General features: G+C 39.3%; 1 protein-coding gene across 1 annotated transcript in view; it reads left to right on the forward strand.

Annotated features, from left to right (window-relative positions):
* The window catches only part of LOC126470238 (RUN domain-containing protein 1), a 169,993-nt gene that overhangs the window by 62,170 nt on the left and 85,962 nt on the right, over positions 1 to 21,861 (forward strand). The window contains exons 6-7 of the mRNA XM_050097939.1: positions 10,505 to 10,595; positions 21,273 to 21,394. Coding sequence (XP_049953896.1) covers positions 10,505 to 10,595; positions 21,273 to 21,394 — 213 coding nt within the window. The remainder of the gene's footprint in view (positions 1 to 10,504; positions 10,596 to 21,272; positions 21,395 to 21,861) is intronic.

Consider the following 21,861-nt stretch of genomic DNA (forward strand, 5'->3'; position numbering starts at 1 on the left):
CATGACCACTGCGATGGGGCCTTTGTCTGTCGGGAGGATGATAAGATCTGGATTGGCTTTCAGGTTGTGTATTCCATAGGAGTGATGTTGGTCTCACTGGGGAGGAATTTAGGAATAGAATGTGAGGCCAGGTTAGATGTAAGGAATCAGTGAAAGATTAAAAGAGGATGACTGGTTGGAAGGGGAGGAGGATCGCAGCTGGAGGGAGGTTGGAGTTGTTTTAAATAAGGTTCTATGTGCGATTTGGTTGGCTGTTCAAAGTTGGGGTGTGATGAAGAAATAAATATTTCCACTGCAGAAAAAAAGTATGGGAAAGAAGGTCCTTCACAAGTCCAGCATGTTTGAACTTTGGTTTGGGGTTAAAGGTAAGGCCTTTAGAAAGTACTGAGACTTCTGCAGGGGTCAGAAGTTTGGCAGAAAAGTTGACAACAGTGTTTTGGGATGGGTTTTTCCAGAGCAGTATGTTTCGTGAAGGGTGGAGCAAGTTTTTGGGGGTGTGGAAGGTGGAACTTATGAATGGTTGGGGGGGGGGGGGGGGGTTGGATCAGACAGATAAGAATTTTTTGGCTGTAGATAATCCCATATGGGCATAAGACAGAAGCAGATAGGACAGCTTTCTCATATATTATTGGGAATGCTGTTCCAGCTGTTTGAAAGGCAAGAATTTCTGTTGCAGCGATAGCATGCAGGAAGGTGTGATGAGAGTAAAAGGATTTTGCAAAAGGAGTAGAGGCTATCAAGTATGGTTTCAGCTTGTATTATTTGATTACGAAGGACCATATTGGTGAGGATCAGACAGAATTTCAGATAAAGGATGTGTGATTGAAGTTTTACAAAGGCAAAGTAGAATTTTCGGAATTGGTGACGGTAGAATGTGTAGGGATTTGCGGCTGGATGGTTGAAAGAAAAAAAAGGAGTGACTGGAAAAAAAAAGTTGAAAGTAAGAAAGTGAAAACTCATGGTCAAGGCATTACAACAGATGTAAATGTTAGGTACTATATAGAGAGCTATGTAGGAAGTTAAAGGGAAGGTGAGAAAATGTTTTAAAGAAGCAGGGAGTAGCAAGCATGCTCAAAAATAAATATATTCAATTGCAAACTGACTCGTGGCAGTAAAAAATATGCACTATTGTAAATAAACATGTGCAATTGCCTAAGAGCCAGGTTGGGCAGGACTCGGTAGTGGGGTGTATTGGTTTGCTTTGTGGGGTGGTAATGGGGTGTATGTTTAAAACACCACTAAAATTAAATATTCAAATAGGGGCCGTCACTGTGAGAGCAGGCAGTTGTAGTATGACACTATTTCATTTGATGGGCCATTAAAGCGGTGGGCACAACAGATAGTGCCTGGTGTGCATTTTAATGGCAGGTACTGTAGATAAGTAAAGAAATACAGTCAAAGGACAGAGGTATGGAAAGGAAGAGAGAGGACAATAATTGAAATTCCTGGATTGAACAATGCATAAAATAAAGGAAAGGCAACCACTCACCCATAGCGAACTGATGTGTGTAGCTTAGAAATCTGTTACAGGAAACACTGTTCAGACTTGCTTTTGAGCTCTTGCTCTTAAGTTATGATCTTTGCCTTCTGTGGACAAGCCTCCACCAATGTCCGCTTAGCTGTTTCCCACTGACTCATCTTACTTTTTCTCTTCTCTATTCTATGCACACCACTGCTTTCCCATCAAGATCATGTACTACCTTCTCCCACCACTCTTCTTCTCTCCCCTGCTGGCATTTCTCTCTCTCTCTCTCTCTCTCTCTCTCTCTCTCATTTTTATTCTCTACCCTTGGTACTCATTTCATATTGTTCAGCTGCTGAGTCATCTGTTGAAAGTCATGTCTCTTTCCCACTACCCCCTCTTGGGTTTCTCCTTTCCCCTCCCCACCCCCTACAGTTCAGCCAACAGCTTTCAATAATTGGTAATCAATTATCAGCCTCTCCGTAGCCATGGGAGCATGATGCAGACATATACATCTGTGTGGTTGTTTGTGTGAATTGTATACTTTTACTACAAAGAACAAGAGCTCAAAAGTGATTGTGAATAGTTTTTCCCACTGTGTGTTTCTATGCTCTGCACATCTGTCTGCTGTAGATGAGTGGTTGCCTTTCCCTTGTTTTACATGAGATAAAGGTACATTGTATGGAAGATGAGACTCAATCTGTAATTTCATATTTGGAAATGTAGAAAGAAAAATAAAATTGAACTTCCTCACAGATTAAATGTGTGTGCCTGACCTGGACTTAAGTTTTGATCTTTGTCTTTCGTGAATAAGTCTCCATCAACTGGATCATCCAAGTACTGTGCATGGCCTCATGCAGGTGTCATTACATGCCAAAAAGTATGATGTGGGTGGCTCAGTTGGTAGTTCCACTTCCCACCAAAGCTAAAAGTTCTGGTTAAAGCTCTAGCCTGACAGACGTTTTTAGCAAAAGTATAGTAATAGTGTACACTTTGCTGCAGGTTGAAAGTTCAGTTCTGATTATGTGAGAATACTATTAACTAATTATTTTCAAATAAAACAGTGACTTACTTTGGTGTACCTGTCTTAAGTGTTGACTGTGGCTGATGTCCCGTTTCCCGGTAGGTTTTGGAAGGGGATATGAAGATGTTTATGAAACTGCCAAACTTGGCAATGATTATTGTAGTCCGTTGGTGACACAAAAGCAACTTTGATTATTGTCATGAGCTACAAAGAAATAAAGATGAACAAGTAGTTGAAAATAATTCTCTCATTGCACTCATCTGCAACCTCCTCTTAAAAATGGAAGAGTACAAAGGTCTACTGGTAAGATAAGAAAGTTTCCGTGGCGAACTCTATCATGCATTTGCTCAGTTGCTGGTCACTATTGTTCCAATTTCATAGACCAAGTACTGGAGAACTGAATGCCAGGAGTGATCTCCATTCAAACAGTACTACTGTTAGTAAACAGCATTGCAAGCCTTTTAGCCAGTCATGTATTTTTTAAAACATTTCAACTAAAATTTAAAACCTTGATTCATAACTTCACTGACATAACTCTAAATTCTGTAAATTGACCTCATACATGCATAAACTACTCAGGGTGGATGAGGGAGTATCCAGTTTTTCGTGAAGGGAAGATGATGATGTTTCTTTTGGGGAAGAAGACCTTATTTTATTATGATGAGCATTTCTCCCTATGTAAGTTGGCGTCAACAAAATATTTTCGTATTCAGAGGAGAAAGTTGGTGATTGAAATTTTGTGAGAAGATTCCATCGCAGCGACAAATGTCTGCATTTTAATGGTGTCCATCCCAAATCCTGTATCATGTCCATGACACTCTCTCCCCTATTTCACGATAATACAAAAGTTGCTGCTCTTCATTGAACTTTCTCTATGTACTCCGTTAATTCTATCTGGTAAGGATCCCAGATCATGCAGAAGTACTCGAAAAGTGGATGGACAAGCATAGTGTAGGCATTCTCTTTAGTAGATCTGTTATATTTTCTAAATGTTCTGCTGATAAAACACAGTCTTTGGTCTACCTTCCCCACAACACTTTGTATGTGTTATTCCCAATTCAAATTGTTCACAATTGTAATTCCTAGATTTTTAGTTGACTTTATGGCCTTTAAATTAGACTGATTTGTTGTGTAACCGAAGTTTAACGGATTCCTTTTAGTACTCATGTGGATGACCTCGCACTTCTCATTATTTAGGGTCAGTTGCTAATTTTCGCAGCATCACATGTGTTTTCTAAATCATTTTGCAATTTGTTTTGTTCTTCTGGTGAGTTTACTAGATGATAAACATCATCATCATCTGCAAACAATCTAAGACAGCTGCTCAGATTGTCTCCTAAATCATTTATATAGATAAGGAACAGCAGAGAGCCTATAACACTATCTTGGGGAACGCCAGAAATCACTCCTGTTTTACTCGATGACTTTCCGTCAATTACCACCTCTCTGGCAGGAAATCACGAATCCAGTCACATAACTGAGACAATTTTCCATAAGCATGCAATTTCACCAGAAGCCACTTGAGTAGTACAGTGTCAAAAGCTTTTTGGGAATCTAGAAGTATGGAATCAATTTGAAATCCCTTGTCAATAGCACTCAACACTTCATGTGTGTAAAGAGCTAGTTGTGTTTCACAAGAACAATGTGTTCTAAATCCGTGTTGACTGTGTGTCAATAGACCATTCTGTTCAGGGTAATTCGTAATGTTTGAACACACAATATGTTCCAGAATCCTGCTGCATATTAATGTTAATGATATGGGCCTGTAATTCAGTGGATTACTCCTACTACACTTTCGTAAATATTGGTGTGACCTGTGCGACTTTCCAGGCTTTGGGTACAGATCTTTTGTCAAGCGAGCAGTTGTATATGATTGTTAAGTGCAGTGCTGTTGTATCAGCATACTCTGAAAGGATTGTAATTGGTACACAGCCTGGAGCAGGAGACTTGCTGTTATTGAGTGATTTAAATTGCTTCACTACTCTGAGGATATCTGCTTCTATGACAATGTGTAAGTCACTCAAGCCCTCAAAATGAGGGAGACATGCTGCTCATACGGGATCATGTTCATAGTCACCCCATCTCCCTGAATACCTACCTTCAAGCTGTTGCAGTTCACCTTTTCCTTCCTGACTTGACCTTTTACCTTTCTACCATGTACATCCCTCTGCCATTTGATGTCAGCAGGGCAGACTTCCTCCAGTTTATTGGGCAGCTACCTAACCCCTTTCTGCTGCTCAGTGACCTTGATGCACACCATCCCCTTTGGGGTTCTCTCAGAACCTGACCGAGAGGTGCCCTTTTAGCTGACCTTCTCAATCAACTTAATCTCGTCTGCCTTAACACAGGAGCGCACACATCCCTTTCAGACTCCATGCACACCTATTCCCATTTACATATATTCTTCTATACTACCCAGCTTGCCCATTGTCTCGAGTGGTCCGTTCTCTCTGACACAACTCAAGCAACCATTTCCCATGTGCTATCCATCTGCGGACTCCTACCCCACCTACGTGCACACCCAAATGGCAGTTTACTATGGCCTACTGGAGACTTTACTCCTACATGGCAACCTTTGATGACAACATTTCCCCAGTTGTGATGACCAGGTAGAATATCTTACAAATTATCCTTAGCACTGCAGAATGTTCCATTCCTCACACTTCCTCTTTTCCACGCCGTATCCCAGTCCCTTGGTGGACTGAGGTATGCCATGACACGGAGACAGGCTCTACATGTTTTTAAATGTCATCCTATGATGGCAAACTGCATCCATTATAAACAGTTGCATGCTCAATGTCATCGCATTCTTCGGGATAGCAGAAAAGCTAGCTGGATTTCATTCAGTAGGAATTTTAACAGCTCCACTCCCTCTCCCATCGTGTGGGCCAACTTCCGACGGCTCTCTGGGGCCAAGATCCATTCCCCAATTTCCAGCCTGACAGTAGCAGACAATGTCATAGTGGACCTTATTGCTATGTCCAACACCTTGGGCCGCCATTTTTTGAACTTTTCGAGCTCCTCCCACTGTCACCCTGCCTTTCTCCATTGGAAACGAGCAGAGGAACTAGGGCACTAGCCATCTCTTCTTAGCATTGTGAGTGCTACAATGCTACCTTTACTATGAGGGAGCTAAATCGTGCTCTCACTTCATCCCGATGCTCTGCCCCAGGGCCAGACGATGTTCACATTCAGATGTTTCAGCCCCTGTCTCTTGTGGGCAAGCACTTTCTGCTTCGTACGTACAACCGCATCTGGGCAGAGGATACATTTCCCAGACACTGGTGTGAACACACTGTCATACCCATACCTAAGCCCAGTAAGGATGAACACTTTCCTTCTAGCTAACGCCCCATTTCTCTCACCAGATGTGTTTGCAAGGTGATGGAACGTATGATTCATGCCTGGCTGGTATGGTGGTTTGAGTCGCACCATATACTAACCACTGTACAGTGTGGATTCCAAGCATGACATTCTGCAGTTGACTATCTCATCCCATGTCATGAATTGTTTTATGTGTAAATACCAGACTGTGGCCATGTTTTTCAATTTGGAGAAAGCCTAAAACACCTGCTGGAGTACTGGTATTCTCTGCCTGCAACAGCTGCTGGAGTACTGATATCCTCTGTACACTCTAGACGCTGCATGCCTAATTTCCTTCAAGAATTTTTAAAAGACTGAGTTTTCAGGGTATGTGTGAGTTCTGCCTTGTCGGACACCTTTATCCAAGAAAACGGTCTACCTCAGGATTCCCTTCTGAGTGTTATCCTCTTTGCTATCACCATTAACCCTATAATGGGCTGTCTCCCACCAGGCATCTCAGGCTCCCTTTTCGTTGACGATTTTGCCGCGTATTATAGTTCTCCGTGAACTTGTCTCATTGAGTGGTGTCTTTAGCAATGTCTTGATCACCTTCACTCATGGAGCATCAACAGTAGCTTTCAATCTTCCACAGACAAAACCATTTGTATGAATTTTTGGCGGCACAATTGGTTTCTTCCACTGTCTTTACATCTTGGGCGTGTTGCTCTTCTGTTCATTGAAACTATGAAATTCCTAGGGCTCATGCTCGATAGAAAACTTTCTTGGTCCTCCCACATGTCTTACCTGGCAGCCCACTGTATGCGGTTCCTCAGTATCCTACATGTCATCAGTGGTACTTCCTAGGGAGCAGATCGAACCACCCTCCTTTATTTGTACTGGTCCCTTGCCTGTTCGAAACTAGACTACGGGTGTTGTGTTTATGCATTGGCACATATGTCCCTCTTATGCCGTCTCAATACTTTCCACCCTCATGGCATCCGTTTGGCCACTGGTGCCTTTTACACTAGCCCAGTTGAGAGTCTGTATGCAGAAGCTGCCAAACTACTGCTGTCCTACCATTGTGACTTTCTCCTCAGCAGATATCCTAGCCGATTGTCTGCCATGTGTGGCCATCCCCCCTGTGCCTCTTCTTTGATGACACATCTCTCTTCTCTGTTACTTCCCAGAGTTCGCTTTTGGCTCTTGCTCCGGCAGCTTAAATTCAGGCTACCTGCAACTTTTCTGGTGGGTGTGAACCCTTCACTACCTTGGCTACGTATGGCACCCTGTGTTCATCTTGGCTTCATTCACTTCCTAAGGACACTACTACAGCCTCACTCTATCACCTTCAGTTTCACGACCTCTGCATGGAACTTCATGATGGTACCTTTGTGTACACTGATGGCTCTCAGACTGACCATGGTGTCAGGTATGCCTTCGTCATTGGCACCGATGATTTTTGGTATCAGTTTCTGGAACATTGCTCAGTATTTACAGCAGAGCTCTTCACCCTGTATCAGGCCACACAGTGCATTTGGCAACATAGGCTTTTCAATTGTGTCATCTGCTCTGACTCTCTGATTGCCCTTCAAAGCCTCTGTGTGCTATACACTGCCCATCCCTTAATGCAACGGGTTCAGGAAAACTGCCACTTGTTCACTCTTGATGGAGCCACTGTGATGTCTATGTGGGTTCCTAGTCATGTTGGTCTGACGGGCAACGAGGCTGTTGATGCTGCTGCCAAGGTTGCAGTCCTCGTGCCTGAGTCCACTAATTCTTACATTCCCTCTGATCATCTCTGTGTTGCCACCAGTCAGTAGGTGATGTTACTTTGGCATCACCTCTGGTTCCCTGTCATGCGAACAAGTTCTGGGTTATTAAGCCTCTCCCAGCGGGTTGGATGACCTCCTCTTGGCCCTCTCACTGTGAGGAGATTATTTTAGATGGGTTACATATCAGGCACTGTTTATTGTTAGCCATTGCCATTTGTTAAATGGTGCTCCCCCACCACTTTGTGCTCATTGTGCTCAACCTCTGACGGTCTGCCATTTCCTGACCGAATGCCCTTTTTTTTTTACCACGTATGTTCTCGTGTGTGTTTGCCGTCGGAGTTATTGGCCGTTTTAGTGAACGATGCGTGGGCTATCGACCACATTTTACTTTTTATCCGTCATAGCAGTGTGACAAAGGCCAATACATTTTTAATTCAGGACCTCTGTTTCTCTATGGTGTATTTCATAGACCTTTCTCCACATCCCAGTTTTTAGCTGTCTTCTCCTCTGTCGATGGAGATTAACGTGAAGTTGTTTTTAACTCCTCTCTTTGTCTTCGTGTTCCACTGTTCTGACATGGGTGCATATGATCCTAGTTGTTTTTGTGCCCTAAAAGAAAACAAAACAAAGAAATTATGGGAACAGTTATGACAGGTCTCTTGCAATTCTGGTAAGCATATATCACATCTTGTCTTGACTTTGGATCTGTTATGTATGATTCAGCAAGACCTGCAAACATGAAGATGTTTAAATCTGTAGACCTCAAGGAAATAAAGGTAGCTAAAGGGACATATAGAACAACCTCCATTCCATACCTCATTGCATACTCTTGGGGGTCACTACTTTTGTCTCGCGGCAGTTCCTTCAAACACAACATGTGTGTATGCTCCATTAAAATATTGTAAAAGTGGACTTAAATAATGAAGTCTGGACTGCAGGCTTTCCTGTACTTCATAAAATCTATTAATAATCTACACCTTTTCAGCAACATGGCAACCATTTCTTCCATTCATGGATAGAAATGCAGGGCATGATGCTGCTGCCAAGGTTTCAGTCCTCGTGCCTCAGTCCACTAATTCTTACAGATTTTCAACAAGACTCCTAAAGGCCTTGTTGTGTATACGTAGTTCAGAAAAAGTTATGCCAAGGTTTATCAGGCAACAGTCGAATGCATGCGTGTACATTGGTGGTTAGGAACTGTATAGGCGCATAGCGACGATGAAAATTTCTTCTGCCATCGGGAACTAAATAGGCTCTCTCCACTTTGAGGGCTACTATACTAGTATGCATTGATAATCTTGGTACAAAGATGAATGTATGTGGTTTCAAAATAGTGGTAGAAACTCTTAATTAGTTTCAACAATGATTTGATGTTTTTCTGTCAAGGGACTGAATGCTTGGTTGAAAATTGTGTTTATCGCAGCTGAAATTTCAGCTGAAGACAAATAAAGTTCTGTTGCATGTATGTTTTTATTGGTGTTGGGTGTCAGTGTGTGTGGAATGGTGTTTAAATCCAGCTTTATTAATTTGTTAATGATAACTTATTGTTAGTGCTTGGTAGAAAATAACTAGTTTGTGAGTGGACTGTATACACATGAACATATGCCTAATATAGAGCATTGCTATCCATTAAGATAATTCTTTCCCCTTTTTAACTTTTTTCTATTTCTTACCACCCTCTGATTTTTATAACATTTTCTTATCATCATATATATCTCTAGGAGATATTCAGTGACATTTACTGTAAACTGCATCTTAAACTTCTCTGCAAACATAAATTTTATCTATTCAAGAAGTACGTGACTTGTATTTCTGTTACTTTAACTCAACATGGGCATAAATTTGTGGATGAATTTTTGTGTCGACAACTGTGGACTCTGTAATAGCTTCCAGAAATTTTGTCTACTTTCATTTATATAAACTAGACATGGAATATTCAACAAGCAATTCTGTAATATTTATATTTTGAAGTCTGGAAATACTTTAAATTTTTTTTTAAATTTGTCTCAAAGCAATATTCATTATATCTCTTAAGAAATGGGTGATTAATGGTATCTGGTGCAAAATACATATGGGGTTTGTGTGAATATAGGCCATACTCAATGTCTGTCATATTAGCATGAAAACTGCCATGTCTTTCTCTCTTATATTAATGCTTATTAACTCATATTGTGGCCCTTAATCATTAAGTCCTTTGGAAAGGGTTATCATATAATGGATTAACTTAACACAGACAATGTATATAAATACCTAATGGAAATTCCTGGATGGAGCAATACATAAAACCAGGGAAAGGCAACTACTCACCTATAGGGGACTGATGTGTGGAGCATACAATCACATAACAGGAAACAGTATTCACACTAGTTTTCAAGCTCTCGTTCTTTTCTATAAAAAGATCAAGAGATTGAACACTTGTGTGAATAATGTTTCCTGTTACATGTTTCTATGCCCCACATATCAGTCATCCCGATGTGAGTGGTTGCCTTTCCCTTATTTTACGTATAGATAATGTATTAAGTAACTAATTCCAGATTAATATTATTTAAGTTAGAAGAGAAACTTACACCCCCCAAATTGCTGAAACAAGAGGAATTGGAAGAGGACTGAAAAATGTGAAATTGCAGCACAATTGGTATCCAAGTTTATAACTTTTAATTTGTTGCAGCCTTATGATGTAGTAACAATTTCAATTCCAAAGCTTAAGATTTTGAGCACCCCCCACCCCCCGCTCTCTCTCTCTCTCTCTCTCTCTCTTTCTTTCTTTCTCTCTGTGTTCACTAGGCTTGCTCTGAATGTATTATCTCAGCAATTCAGAAAAAAATCACTCCTCTTTTGTCTTAAATTGTGTCTGTATTAATCTTTAACTGTGTATTGTAAGTCATGCCAGATTTGTTTGAGATCTAAGCATGCAACTAACACGTGTTTTATTTTCTTTTATAGCTTATTAACCCACTGAAGATGAAGGAAAATTTGGTAATGCAACTGAAAACACAGATTTCAGACTTGGAGCGATTCATTGAATTTCTTCAAGGTATAACACTCAGTTGCTTTGCACAGATTTTTAAGTGTTCAGCATTTTATAAATACTTTTGTTAACATGATAGTAAAAAAATTATACTAGAAAATGGAGAAAATTAATTTGATTATTAATACTAGCAGTAGCATTGTAAATCTGTTGATAAGACAGTGCTGTCAAACAGTTTTGAAACATGAATAATATGAACCTAAAGAAGTAAATGTCTGTGCAAAGTTGTTAATCGTCCAAGCAGAAATCTTAAGTTTGGTGTCTGCGTACAAGACTTGCTTGTAGCTTGTTTCCACACTAGAGGTGCTAAATGACTTTGTATGTAACTTTCTCAAATTGCAAGTAGACTGTGAAAGTGTACATAAAGTAGACGTTATCCTGTAGATGAACTTAGCATTTTCTCTGCTGCTTCACTGTTGGCATTTCCTACAAATAACTGCAGCTCCTTAATCAGTTGATATAGAAGTGCATCTTTGTTAATACTTTGTGAGTTATTTGTGAATATTGGCTGGAAAACTTTACAGAAATTCTATGCAAAAACTTTCATCATTAAGTGTTTTCCTGACAAGGAACAGCACTTAGTCAACCACTACATTGCTTTGCAGTGATGTTTGATGAGGCCTACTTTCGTGATACTTTGAAAATGAAGTCTAATATCACATTATGAGAACTGCCTAAACTTTTTTATCTTAAAACAACAGCCATACTTGGTAAACATGTCAGTCACCTGTACATCTTCATCTGCACTCTACGGGTCACCGAAGTGTTTGGCACTGGGTAGACACAGTACTAGAAACAGTTTACCCTATTCCATTTGTGGATGGTTGACAGAAAGACTATTCCATTTGTGGATGGTTGACAGAAAGTAAGATTGTCAACACTCTTCATTGTGGTTATTACATTAGATATATGTTCGTTGACTCATTTTGCAGCACAGTGTCTCGGAATTTTGTGAACAAGGGTCATCATGATATTAACTCCTTATTTGTAGCATCTCCTACTGCAGCTTGTTGAGCAAATCTGTGACACTTTCACACTGACCCAATATACCCATGATGAAATGTACATTTTTCCTGTGATTCTTGTATATACTTCCTTCAATCCAAATTCATAAGGATGCTAGACAGTCAGACAATACTCTAGAACTGGTTGAATGAGGATTGTGTAAGCAAGTTTCTTCATGTGTTAATTATGCTTCTGTAGTAGTCTACCAGTAAATCTGAGCCTGGCGTCTGCCTTCCCCATGACTGGTTTGTATGTGGTTGTTAAATTTCTGTGGAGAGAGACTGTTGAATGCTTGACAATGTTGACTGATTCCAGTGACTGTAGATCATGTAATCAAAATATTTTGGATCCTTCAGTTTCATAATGCACATTACATTTATTTACATTCAGGGTTACCTGCATGTATGTATTTGGTGTGAATTTCGAAACCTTATGTAAACATGTGTGTCATATGCGAACAGCCCCCCAGAGCAACAGATGTTGTCTGCCAGGTCATTTATTTATATCATGAACAATAGTGGTCCTATCATACCACCTTGAGATTTGCCAGGCAGAAGTTTTACTTCTGATGAATGCTGCTCTGAGATATGTTTGTTAGAATATCTTCAGTCTTTAAATATTACATAACAATAAGCTAGTACAAGTTCATTACCTACCTGTGTTGGATATTACATGTAATTAAATTTGTGTCTGTGTACAGTCAGCAATCACTTAGTGATAATTTTCTGTAGGACCATATAAATTACAAATCAGTTTTTCTTATGACATTTATTATGAAGAAAATATTTATAACTACACATCAACATTTTTTGTGAAATTAGATATGCTCCATGTTATTGCTTTCTTAGTAGAACAGTCTTAATGAAATAATATAATTGAGAGGACTTGATCTAAATGCTGTTGGTTATGGCTAGTCAAAACTCCACGTTGGGTGTGTGTGTACAGGGTCTGTTTATTGTTGAAGGGGGCAAACACATACACACTGTTCATTTATGGTTTTGCTGCAAGTACTGTAATGCTACCTTGATCAGAGAAATGTTAAAAAGAATAGGAAAATTTCCTGACATTTAGGTTGCACAAATATTTTCGTGTAACATAGACAAGTATAGAACAAAACTGCAAATAAAGTTCAATCATATCCTTCATTAAACAGATTCTTGATCCTGCAGCACAAATAAACACTTGATTTGTGTTATGTAATATTTTAAAGTCTTTTATGTAATTACACTTTATGAGCATGAAAGGAAAATATGTTGCAATAGAATCTTGGGATTTCATGATACAGCACTTCTCAATGGTTGATACACGTCAGTAAATATATATTCATGTTTGATGCCATCACCATATGTGGAACATTTACATTTACCATCATAATGAGAAGATTGCAGTTTTATAAGAACAATATTATGAAAAGGATAGATTGCGACTCACCGTAAAGATGACATGTTGAGTTGCAGACAAGGACAATGAAAAGACAGTTACACATTAAACTTTCAGCCAAAGCCTTCTTCAGAAAAGAAAGCACACATACATTTACACAAGCAGGCTGCTATCTCCAGCCACTACAGCCAGAATGCAACTCCCTCGTTGAACAGCAGCAGCAGTCCAGAGTGGAGTGTGGAAAAGTGGAAAGGTGGAAAGGGGAGGTGTAGCAGGGTATACTTTTGGGAGGGGGGGGGGGGGGAGACGGAAGAGCACTGTCTGGTGGAGTGTGCAGGGACTAGGTGGCAGCAGGAAAATGCTGCCTGGCACAGTAGCAGGAAGCTGTGGGTAGGGGGGGGGGGGGGGGGGGGGGGCATTTGGGAACAGAAAAAAACTCCACCACCACCTGGCACCCCTACTGTTCTGCCATGCTGTGTCTGCTTCATGATGCTGTTTCACTGATCTTAGACTATTAACAGGTGTGGACCTGTAAGAAGCTTGGAAGGTGTTTAAATACTGAAGCTTATTTAGCAGACCCAAAGGCTTTTAACAGTTGAACTTTGAAAATGTGAACAAATCATTCTGTCAGCCCATTTGAGACTAATGGAAAGATAGAGTGGTAGGACATTTAATTCCATTCCATTCCTCGTAATGTGAACATTTCAATCTGGTATGTAAAGGAAAAATAGTCCAGGCAGCTGGGAAATATTATGTTTCTTCAGTGGAACTGTAGTAGCTACCATTGTCACCTGTCCAAACTCTGTCGGTTAATAGGTACTTACTCTGCAGTTGGCATGCCATTCCAGGAGAGACAGTTCTCAGAAATCTGACACACTACTATTAAAAATCACAAAACTATGCAAATAACATTAATGCTGACAAGGCATCTTCAGGAGTATGCACACTCATTTGATGTGACACTTTCAGTGAGTAGATGCCACTAACCGTTTTGTTGCCATGGCTGTCCGTCAGCTGGAATAACAGTATGCAATGTCTATCTACCCCCAGAAACATCTACATCATATCACATGCTTGCGGATTTAGTAGACCAGCTGCCTCTACCGTTCCTCCTGTTGGGGGACTTCAATGCTCGTAATTGTCTGCAGGGCAGACAAACCACATCTAACACGGGCCAAGTAAAAGAGCAGTTAATTTCAGAACTGTAGCCTGCCTCCTCAACAGTGAAGCTGCCATACATATCAATATGGCTCATGGAACAGACTTAGTCAAAGATATTACAGTCTGCAATCCTACCATCTCACAATTTATCCAATGGCCCATCCATGGTGACCTCTGTGACAATGGTCATTTTCCTATCTCTCTCTTTCTTGCCCATCGATCAATGAAAAATGAACCACATAGCTCACTTTGGAAAGCCAAATAGCAAACTTTCACCTTCAGTCTGACCTTTGAAACCAGTCAAGAGAAGGATATTAAAGGAATGCTATAAGATGCTATTAACACGATTATACATGCTGTGGAAGCAATGATATCCTATTCTTCAGGCTCATCCCAACAGATACCGATGCCACAGTAGTCTGATGAAATAGCTCCATCCATCAGAGAATGTTACACGTCACTTCAGCAGCACAAATGCCATACCTCAATGGAACATTTAATAGCATTCAAAATACTTTAAGAACAAGCATGGTTTTTAATACAGAAGAGAGAGCAAGATTGTTGGGAATGGTATGTATCATCTATGGGTTGCTCACACCCCATCATCTCGAGTATGGATTAAACTCTGCTGCACATGCACCCACCCACCATCCACAGTGGTTCTGGCATCTCCCTCATTTGCGACATCTGTACTGCTCCTGTAGTCATCGCTGAATGTTTCACAGCACACTTCAATGCAGTGTCTGCCTGCAGTAATTACCATCCTAATTCCCTGACGCAGAAACACCTGCCAGAATGAAGCTTGTTATTCTTCCATGCACTGTGTACAAGGCACATCTCAGTGCTACCTGAGAAACTTTCTGGCCTCTTAAGATACAGGACCTACTTACTAGTGGATTTTCATAGCTCTAGAATCACTATAATATTCATCTGCACACTGAGTCATGTGGATATTCCAGAATAATGAACTCACTGACAAATTAGCTAAGGAAGCAACCTCAGGAAATAAACTTGAACTCAACGTACTGGGCACAGACTTAACATTGCAACTGTGACATTAAATTTTGAAAACCTGTTATATGGAATGACAGGCTATCATGACCCTAATCGAGCTGAGAGCAATCAAGCGAACCACCAAGGTGTGGCATATTTCTCAGTCAGCAGGTCTCTCAGAAAGATGCCATCGTACTGTGTCACCTGTGTGTTGGCCACATCAGACTTATCTAAGAGTTCCTTTTGCATAAAGAGGACTCCTCTCAATGCAGCAGTGGTAGTCATCTCACGATTGCATGTATTTTTGCAGTGTGTGTCCTGCTCACTGATATGAGATGAACAATTAATCTGTCTACCTCAATACCTCAGATACTTGCGGAAGATGGGTTAGTAGTTACTGAAGTCCTATGTTTCCTGAGGGAACATGGATTTTATAACAAAATTTAATGCACCTCCACATTCGGTATTGTTGAGGGTGGTTGTGGAAATAGTACCTCTCTTCGGACCATGTGCCCCAAGTGGCTTCAGGCTACTTTCTCCCCATGTTCTGCCATGCATTTTTAAACTTTTGTGTCTGTATTTTATTTATCGAAGCTAGCTACCTCTCTAGTCTGTACAGCCTTCATTTTTCATCCCATTTTAGTTTTTCAACTCAAGGAGCAAACAAAATGAAATGTCTATAAGATAAGAAATGAGGTCTGTTTTCCCCAGAATCGGTGAGTATTGAAATACATGGAGAACACTGACAAGAAGAAGGGAGAAGATATAGGACGTTTTTGACATCAAGGAATAACTTCCATGGTGTTAGAGGGAGCTGTAGAGGGTAAAAACTGAGATGATATATGATGTTATTTATGTGATTGTACTGACTATGATAACCTTTCTTGGTTCATTCTTCAGTGACCAGCTACAATTTTAGCTGTTAGGATGCACCTGAGCATCTCACTTTAGCTATTTTTGGCTAAAGCTACTGTTAAGTACACTTTCAACCACGACAACACGATCATAGACCTTGGAGCTGACAATTCTCTTTATCTCGTTTCATATCTTTTGGCATCATTTTCCTGTTAATCCAGGGACTCAAACGAAGTGGTTTAGTCCCTTTAAACCCATAATAACTATCTAATTCAACCATGATTCAGGATACAATCTCAGTAGAGCCTAGGCTCCTACCATCTGCTTAAAGGACACACTAAGGGAAATGAGCATGAAAAAGAGGATGCAAACTAACTCCAGGAAGGAGTGTAGGAAGCTGAAGTATATAAAGTTACTGCACTCCAGCCTACATGTATCACTCTATCAACACCTCTGGCAACAAAACATATTTTGTTGTAGAAATACTCCATATGAAGTGTGCACTAGAGAAATTAAAGTACTGCTTCAGTGGTGTAACTAAAGTTTGTTTCTTTCTTCATAATGTGAGTAAAGGTGCTTTTTACAGTGAATTGGTGCACAGAAATTCTTCCTCATTTATATAAAGACATTAATCCCCATGTTGTTTTTGGAATCAAAATAGTTACACTGCCTGACAGAAAAAATTATGCACCCAGAAGGAAAAGAGGAAACAAAATGGACGCCACAGGTTGAGATGGTATGCCGATGTTATTTAAGTGATTACAAAATTGCGTCTAATTTACAGAGAACTTGGCAATATGAGCCCACTTGTCAGTTGATGTGGGGCCCTCTCTGGTCTGGATGTATGCACTGATTTGGTTGGGAAGGGTGTCCTATAGTGGTCTACAGCTGTTGTAGCCCTCAACTGTTACAAATGGGCACTGGCACTGGAAAAGAGTTGACGTATGAGCTGGTCCCACACATATTTTATGGGATACATCGTGGGGACCTTGCTGGCCTCTGGAGTACTTCAACATCCCGCATACAATTCATGGAAACGTGCCATTTGTGGACAAGCATTGTCGTGTTGAAAAATGACACCACAGTACTGTTGCATGAGAGGTAACACACAAAGACATAGGATGTCTGTGATGTACCATTGTGCTTTTTAAAGTTGCCTCAATCACAACCAACTGTGAAGTGATGTCATACCTTATTGCTACTTACTACACCATTTCACCAGGAGTAACACCGTTGTAACTCTTCAAAACATTGGAAGAATTCAACCTCTCTTTAGGTCAGCATCATCCACACCCATGATGGTGCAGTATTGCACAACATCGCCAAATAGAGTGTGTCACCATTCCGCAGCAGTCCATGTTTCCTGGTCATGACTTAACTCCAAATGCGTCCATTTGTGTTAATGGTAGGACAGTAATTTCCTAGTCCAGCTGGTGTTAGTCTCTGATTGAAGGTTAAATTCTGTATTTGGATGGCACATGCAGATGTGAAAGGGGTACAATGCGCTTGGAGCTCAATACAGCAGTCCTCCATTGTGATGATTGGATGTGGTCAACTGGAACCCTAACACTGAGCAAGGTAGCTCAGTGGTTAGCACACTAGACTTGCATTTGAATGGACAAAGGTTCAAAAATCCATGCCCAGCCATCCTGATTCAGATTTTCCTTGATTTCCCTAAATCATTTAAGGTAAATGCCAAGACAGTTCCTTTCCAAGGACACGAACAACTTCTTTCCTCATCCTTCCTCAATTTGAGCTTGTGCTCCATCTCTAATGACCTCATTATCGACAGGATGTTAAACACTAATCTTTCTTTCTTCCTGGAACCTTGATGACAAGTATACCTGCACTCACATTGTGATGACGTCCAGCATTGGTTTGTTGTCACATCCAAATGCCCCACAAATCTGAGTGTTGCATGATTCAGCCAGCTTGCCAAATAGAGACCCACAATGAGGCTCCTTTCAATCTCTGTGAGGTGCTGATAATGCTGCCTTACATACGTATGCGACATCTTCATGCCCTACGCAGTGATCGCACATCTGATGCTGTTTTTGCCCCTTATATACCCTGTCAGGCCTGGTAACAACATTAAACATGAACAAAACTAATTCACTCTGGTGGCCATTCTACCTGTCACAGAAGATTGCAACGTTATTCATTTAAATACCCACCAATGGTATGTATGTGTACTAAGCCACACCGATATCTGTCCGTGTCTTTTGAGTGCTTCAGTTCTTTTGTCTGGCAGAATGTTTTGTGCCTAAACATCCCACATACTATTCATATATAATCTAGAATTGACATTGTATGTACTACCAAAGCTGCTATTTGCAACTAATTCTCACAAAACTCTACCATCTGGTGACATTAAACGTAAACAGCTTGGGATAGCCTGTAAATTGTTATCTCATCAAGTGTGTTAGGTTTTGAGTTGGTTATTATGTATTCACAAATATGTGAGACCTTAATTTGATAGTCTATATTTACCAAATTCTGCATGTCGCACATCATCTCCACACACCTCTCGGAAGTCATGGTAAAACATAACCATTCTCAAAGTAAACATACTGCTTACAATACACAGGAAAAAGTGTGCCGGGTTATGACATTTTGCGTAAAACTATATGTAGATATAAGGTTAACTCAATAACGGCTGTGGTGGTAAATCTAATGTTGCTTTTAAACTTGGTGCAAGTTGTGAAGTACAATTTAAGGAAGTCATAGATCACTAGTTTTATGTGCTTCCTAACAGTATAAGCAAAAAACTATGTATTTACAAGTAAGATAGAGATGAAATAGTATTTTTATACAGTTAAAAATATTATTATGTTCATTCACACTTGATGTAGTTAAAAATATATATTCATGAAAGTTTTTTTTTCCATTTTGAGACTGCAGATGCAGACATTGGCATTCAATATATGTCTTTTGAACTGTAATACTTTTTTATTCTGATGTTGCTCCACCTCTGATATGTTATGCTTTCTTGAGCAATATTATTTTTGATTGATAAAAGAATTTCTAGAGTAATAATTTCTTTGAGTGTGTATATTCAAAAATTAGTTGTTTTGGCCAGCAGTAATAGTAATCACCTTAGTGTTATTCAAGTTGTTTTAAATAATCATTAAAAAATCAAAATGGCTCTTTCTTTGGACTGCAAATACGTATTTGTTTCTCATTATGTGCAGTTTTCAGAATGGAGGAATGATGCAACTGCAAGACATAAGTGTCATTTGTCCTAGAAAACACTTCTGTTGTTTCTTGGGTGACCAGCTCTCTTGATTTTCTCGTCATCTCTGGTATTATAGCAATTTTTCTTTAATCCTCCCAGCTCAACTATTGACTGCCTCTTTCTCCTGTATATATAATCATTGACCTCTTCTATGAATATTAATCCCGAAAAGTGCTATCAATAGTTTAAAATCCCTAACCAACAAATCTCAAAACATTTTCGTATAATAATTGATACTGTTGTCGACATAGTCTTTTCATCAAGGCAATCTGAGGAGTGGAGAATGAATGCCATAACCTATGCTTCTAAAGGGGTTGTAGGAGGGGAATGTTTACTTGTTTCTCGTCAGTATTGGCAACCAACAGATGTGCTCGCCTTGTACTGAGCAGCAGCTATGATATAATTAACGCAAAGAAGTAACAAGGACTCATGGGAACAGATTATAGAGGCATTCATGTTTAAACACACTCGTTACATTATTGACTGACAGAAGCTTAGTGTGTGATGTGTAAGTGTGACTTCAGCATTGTTCACAGGGGTAATTCTGACTGCAGCCAATATTCTTTTGTAGAAGTTCATAATTGGAATGAAACAGAAGTGAAGGCATCCCCCCAATTTGCTCAAATATCTTGATAATGACAGCAAGACAATTAAAAATGTTGCCAGTAAGCTAGCAATACTTTTTCATTCAATCAAATACATTATAAGCTAGAGAAGTTTGGATTTTGGAAATAAATTAATGAAGAATTTTTCCATGATTCTAATTTGGCTAAGATGATGACATGGTCAAACTAAGGCAGAAGCAATTGCAAAAAAGATTTTAGCTTCAAAAAGTATTAAGAAGTTCATTGATGTCTTGAAAGATCCAGGTAAACAAGCAGCTTTTTTCTGTTGCAGCCTGTTCCTTTACCCACAAAAACAGAAAGATGTCCCCTCTAGTTGTAAGGCATTTTGATCCTGAAAAGATTATAAAAAATAGACTTATGAATAATTTTTGTTGTACAGCTGAAATTTATTTTAATTAAATATTTCTTAAATCTCCCTTAAAATCATGAGTAGATGTTGGTCATCTCCTGTAAAATGATGTGGTTGCCCTATTTGTTACCATATCCTGAGGACTCTGTAGTGTCTGTGAATAGGCAATTTCTATCTTTAATAAGGAAGAGATTGTTATTAAATCTGATGCTATGGCAGTCCTACTCACAGAAGTATTCAGGAGTGCAGAAATTTTGGATTGCTTGAAATTCCACATACCCCTAAAAGTATGGTATGTTTAAGCATATATCTTATTGCTAAAAAGTTATTCGAAGGAGAAATTATCGCATTTGTTTCAAAAACAGGAATTAATGGCTGTGAAAACAGTATGTGGATTAAATGACTCTTCAGTACTACAGTTTATTCTGATGAGTGTTCTCTTCCTATCAGAAGATACTATCGCTGTTTGGCATTTACATTCTATTTCACTTCTGAGCAGAATATTGGAAAAGTCTAGGCTAAGGTTTCTGGGCACATTCTGTGGTAAAAAGAATGAACTGGTAATTCAAGGCTAGACTTGTTGATGTATTTCATTATGTATTAACAGATATATTGTGAACACTAGAAATGACAAAGATTTCATTTGACTCGTATTGAAATTATTAGTCTTTTCTTTAAAAATAAAACACTATATTATTGGCTGTCAGGAATGAAATAATTAGATCATTTTTACATGTAGCAAATATTATGAATCTGAAATTTTTAAATAATAATTTAACTTTTTTTGCAGTTCTAGCTTCATTGTCCAATAAAGAAAGTCAGGTCTTGCATTATTAGTTGTGATAATTTTGTTTGTGTATTTTAATTGCATTTTTTGGTAAGATTGTCATGTAATTTATCTTGTTTCTATAATATGCATTTAAGGTTATGACTGTTGCTATAATAATGCCTTGGGGCACTTATTATTGTTCTTGTCTTTCTGATATCTCTTTTTTTTTAGTGTTACTATTCATTAATTTGCTGATGTGCTATTACCTTTTACTGGAAGTGTCTCAACTTTATTATCTTGTTGTTTTAAGGTGAAGGTACTCCTGAAGTTTCAACAGGTGATAAAGAATGCGTACATAATTGCCCTGTTCACTGTGGGAAATATTCCTCGTATTCATCCAAGAAGAAATATAACTTTAGAAATAGGGATGATGTAAGTAATGTATTGTACAATGATACATACTCATTTTTTATGATGGTCAATATTCAGTTTAAATTATGAACTGAAACTGTTTTTTTCTTCTTCTTATTATTAAGGATGTTCGTTTATCCATGGATAGAACATTTCAACACTGAGTATAAACTGAGTACAGTTGCTAAGTAACTTCAGAGGTAATTTTGTATGGAATAGATTACAATAATTTTTTTCTTGCACCTTGATTGGATATTGAATATTAAATATACACTAATTTTGTGAATATTAAATTTACACTAATTTTGTGTGCTGGCCCAGATCTTCATAATTGATCCTGCCTTCAAGAAGTTTCACTGAGGAAGGTGACACAGTGTTAGCACACTGGAATTGCATTTGGGAGGATGATGGTTCAAATCCACAGCCAGCCATCTGGATTTAGGTTTTCTGCAATTTCTTTAACTTGCCCAGGCGAATGCCAGGATGTT

Source organism: Schistocerca serialis, chromosome 3 (genome assembly GCF_023864345.2).
Source record: "Schistocerca serialis cubense isolate TAMUIC-IGC-003099 chromosome 3, iqSchSeri2.2, whole genome shotgun sequence".
Classification (NCBI taxonomy): domain Eukaryota; kingdom Metazoa; phylum Arthropoda; class Insecta; order Orthoptera; family Acrididae; genus Schistocerca; species Schistocerca serialis.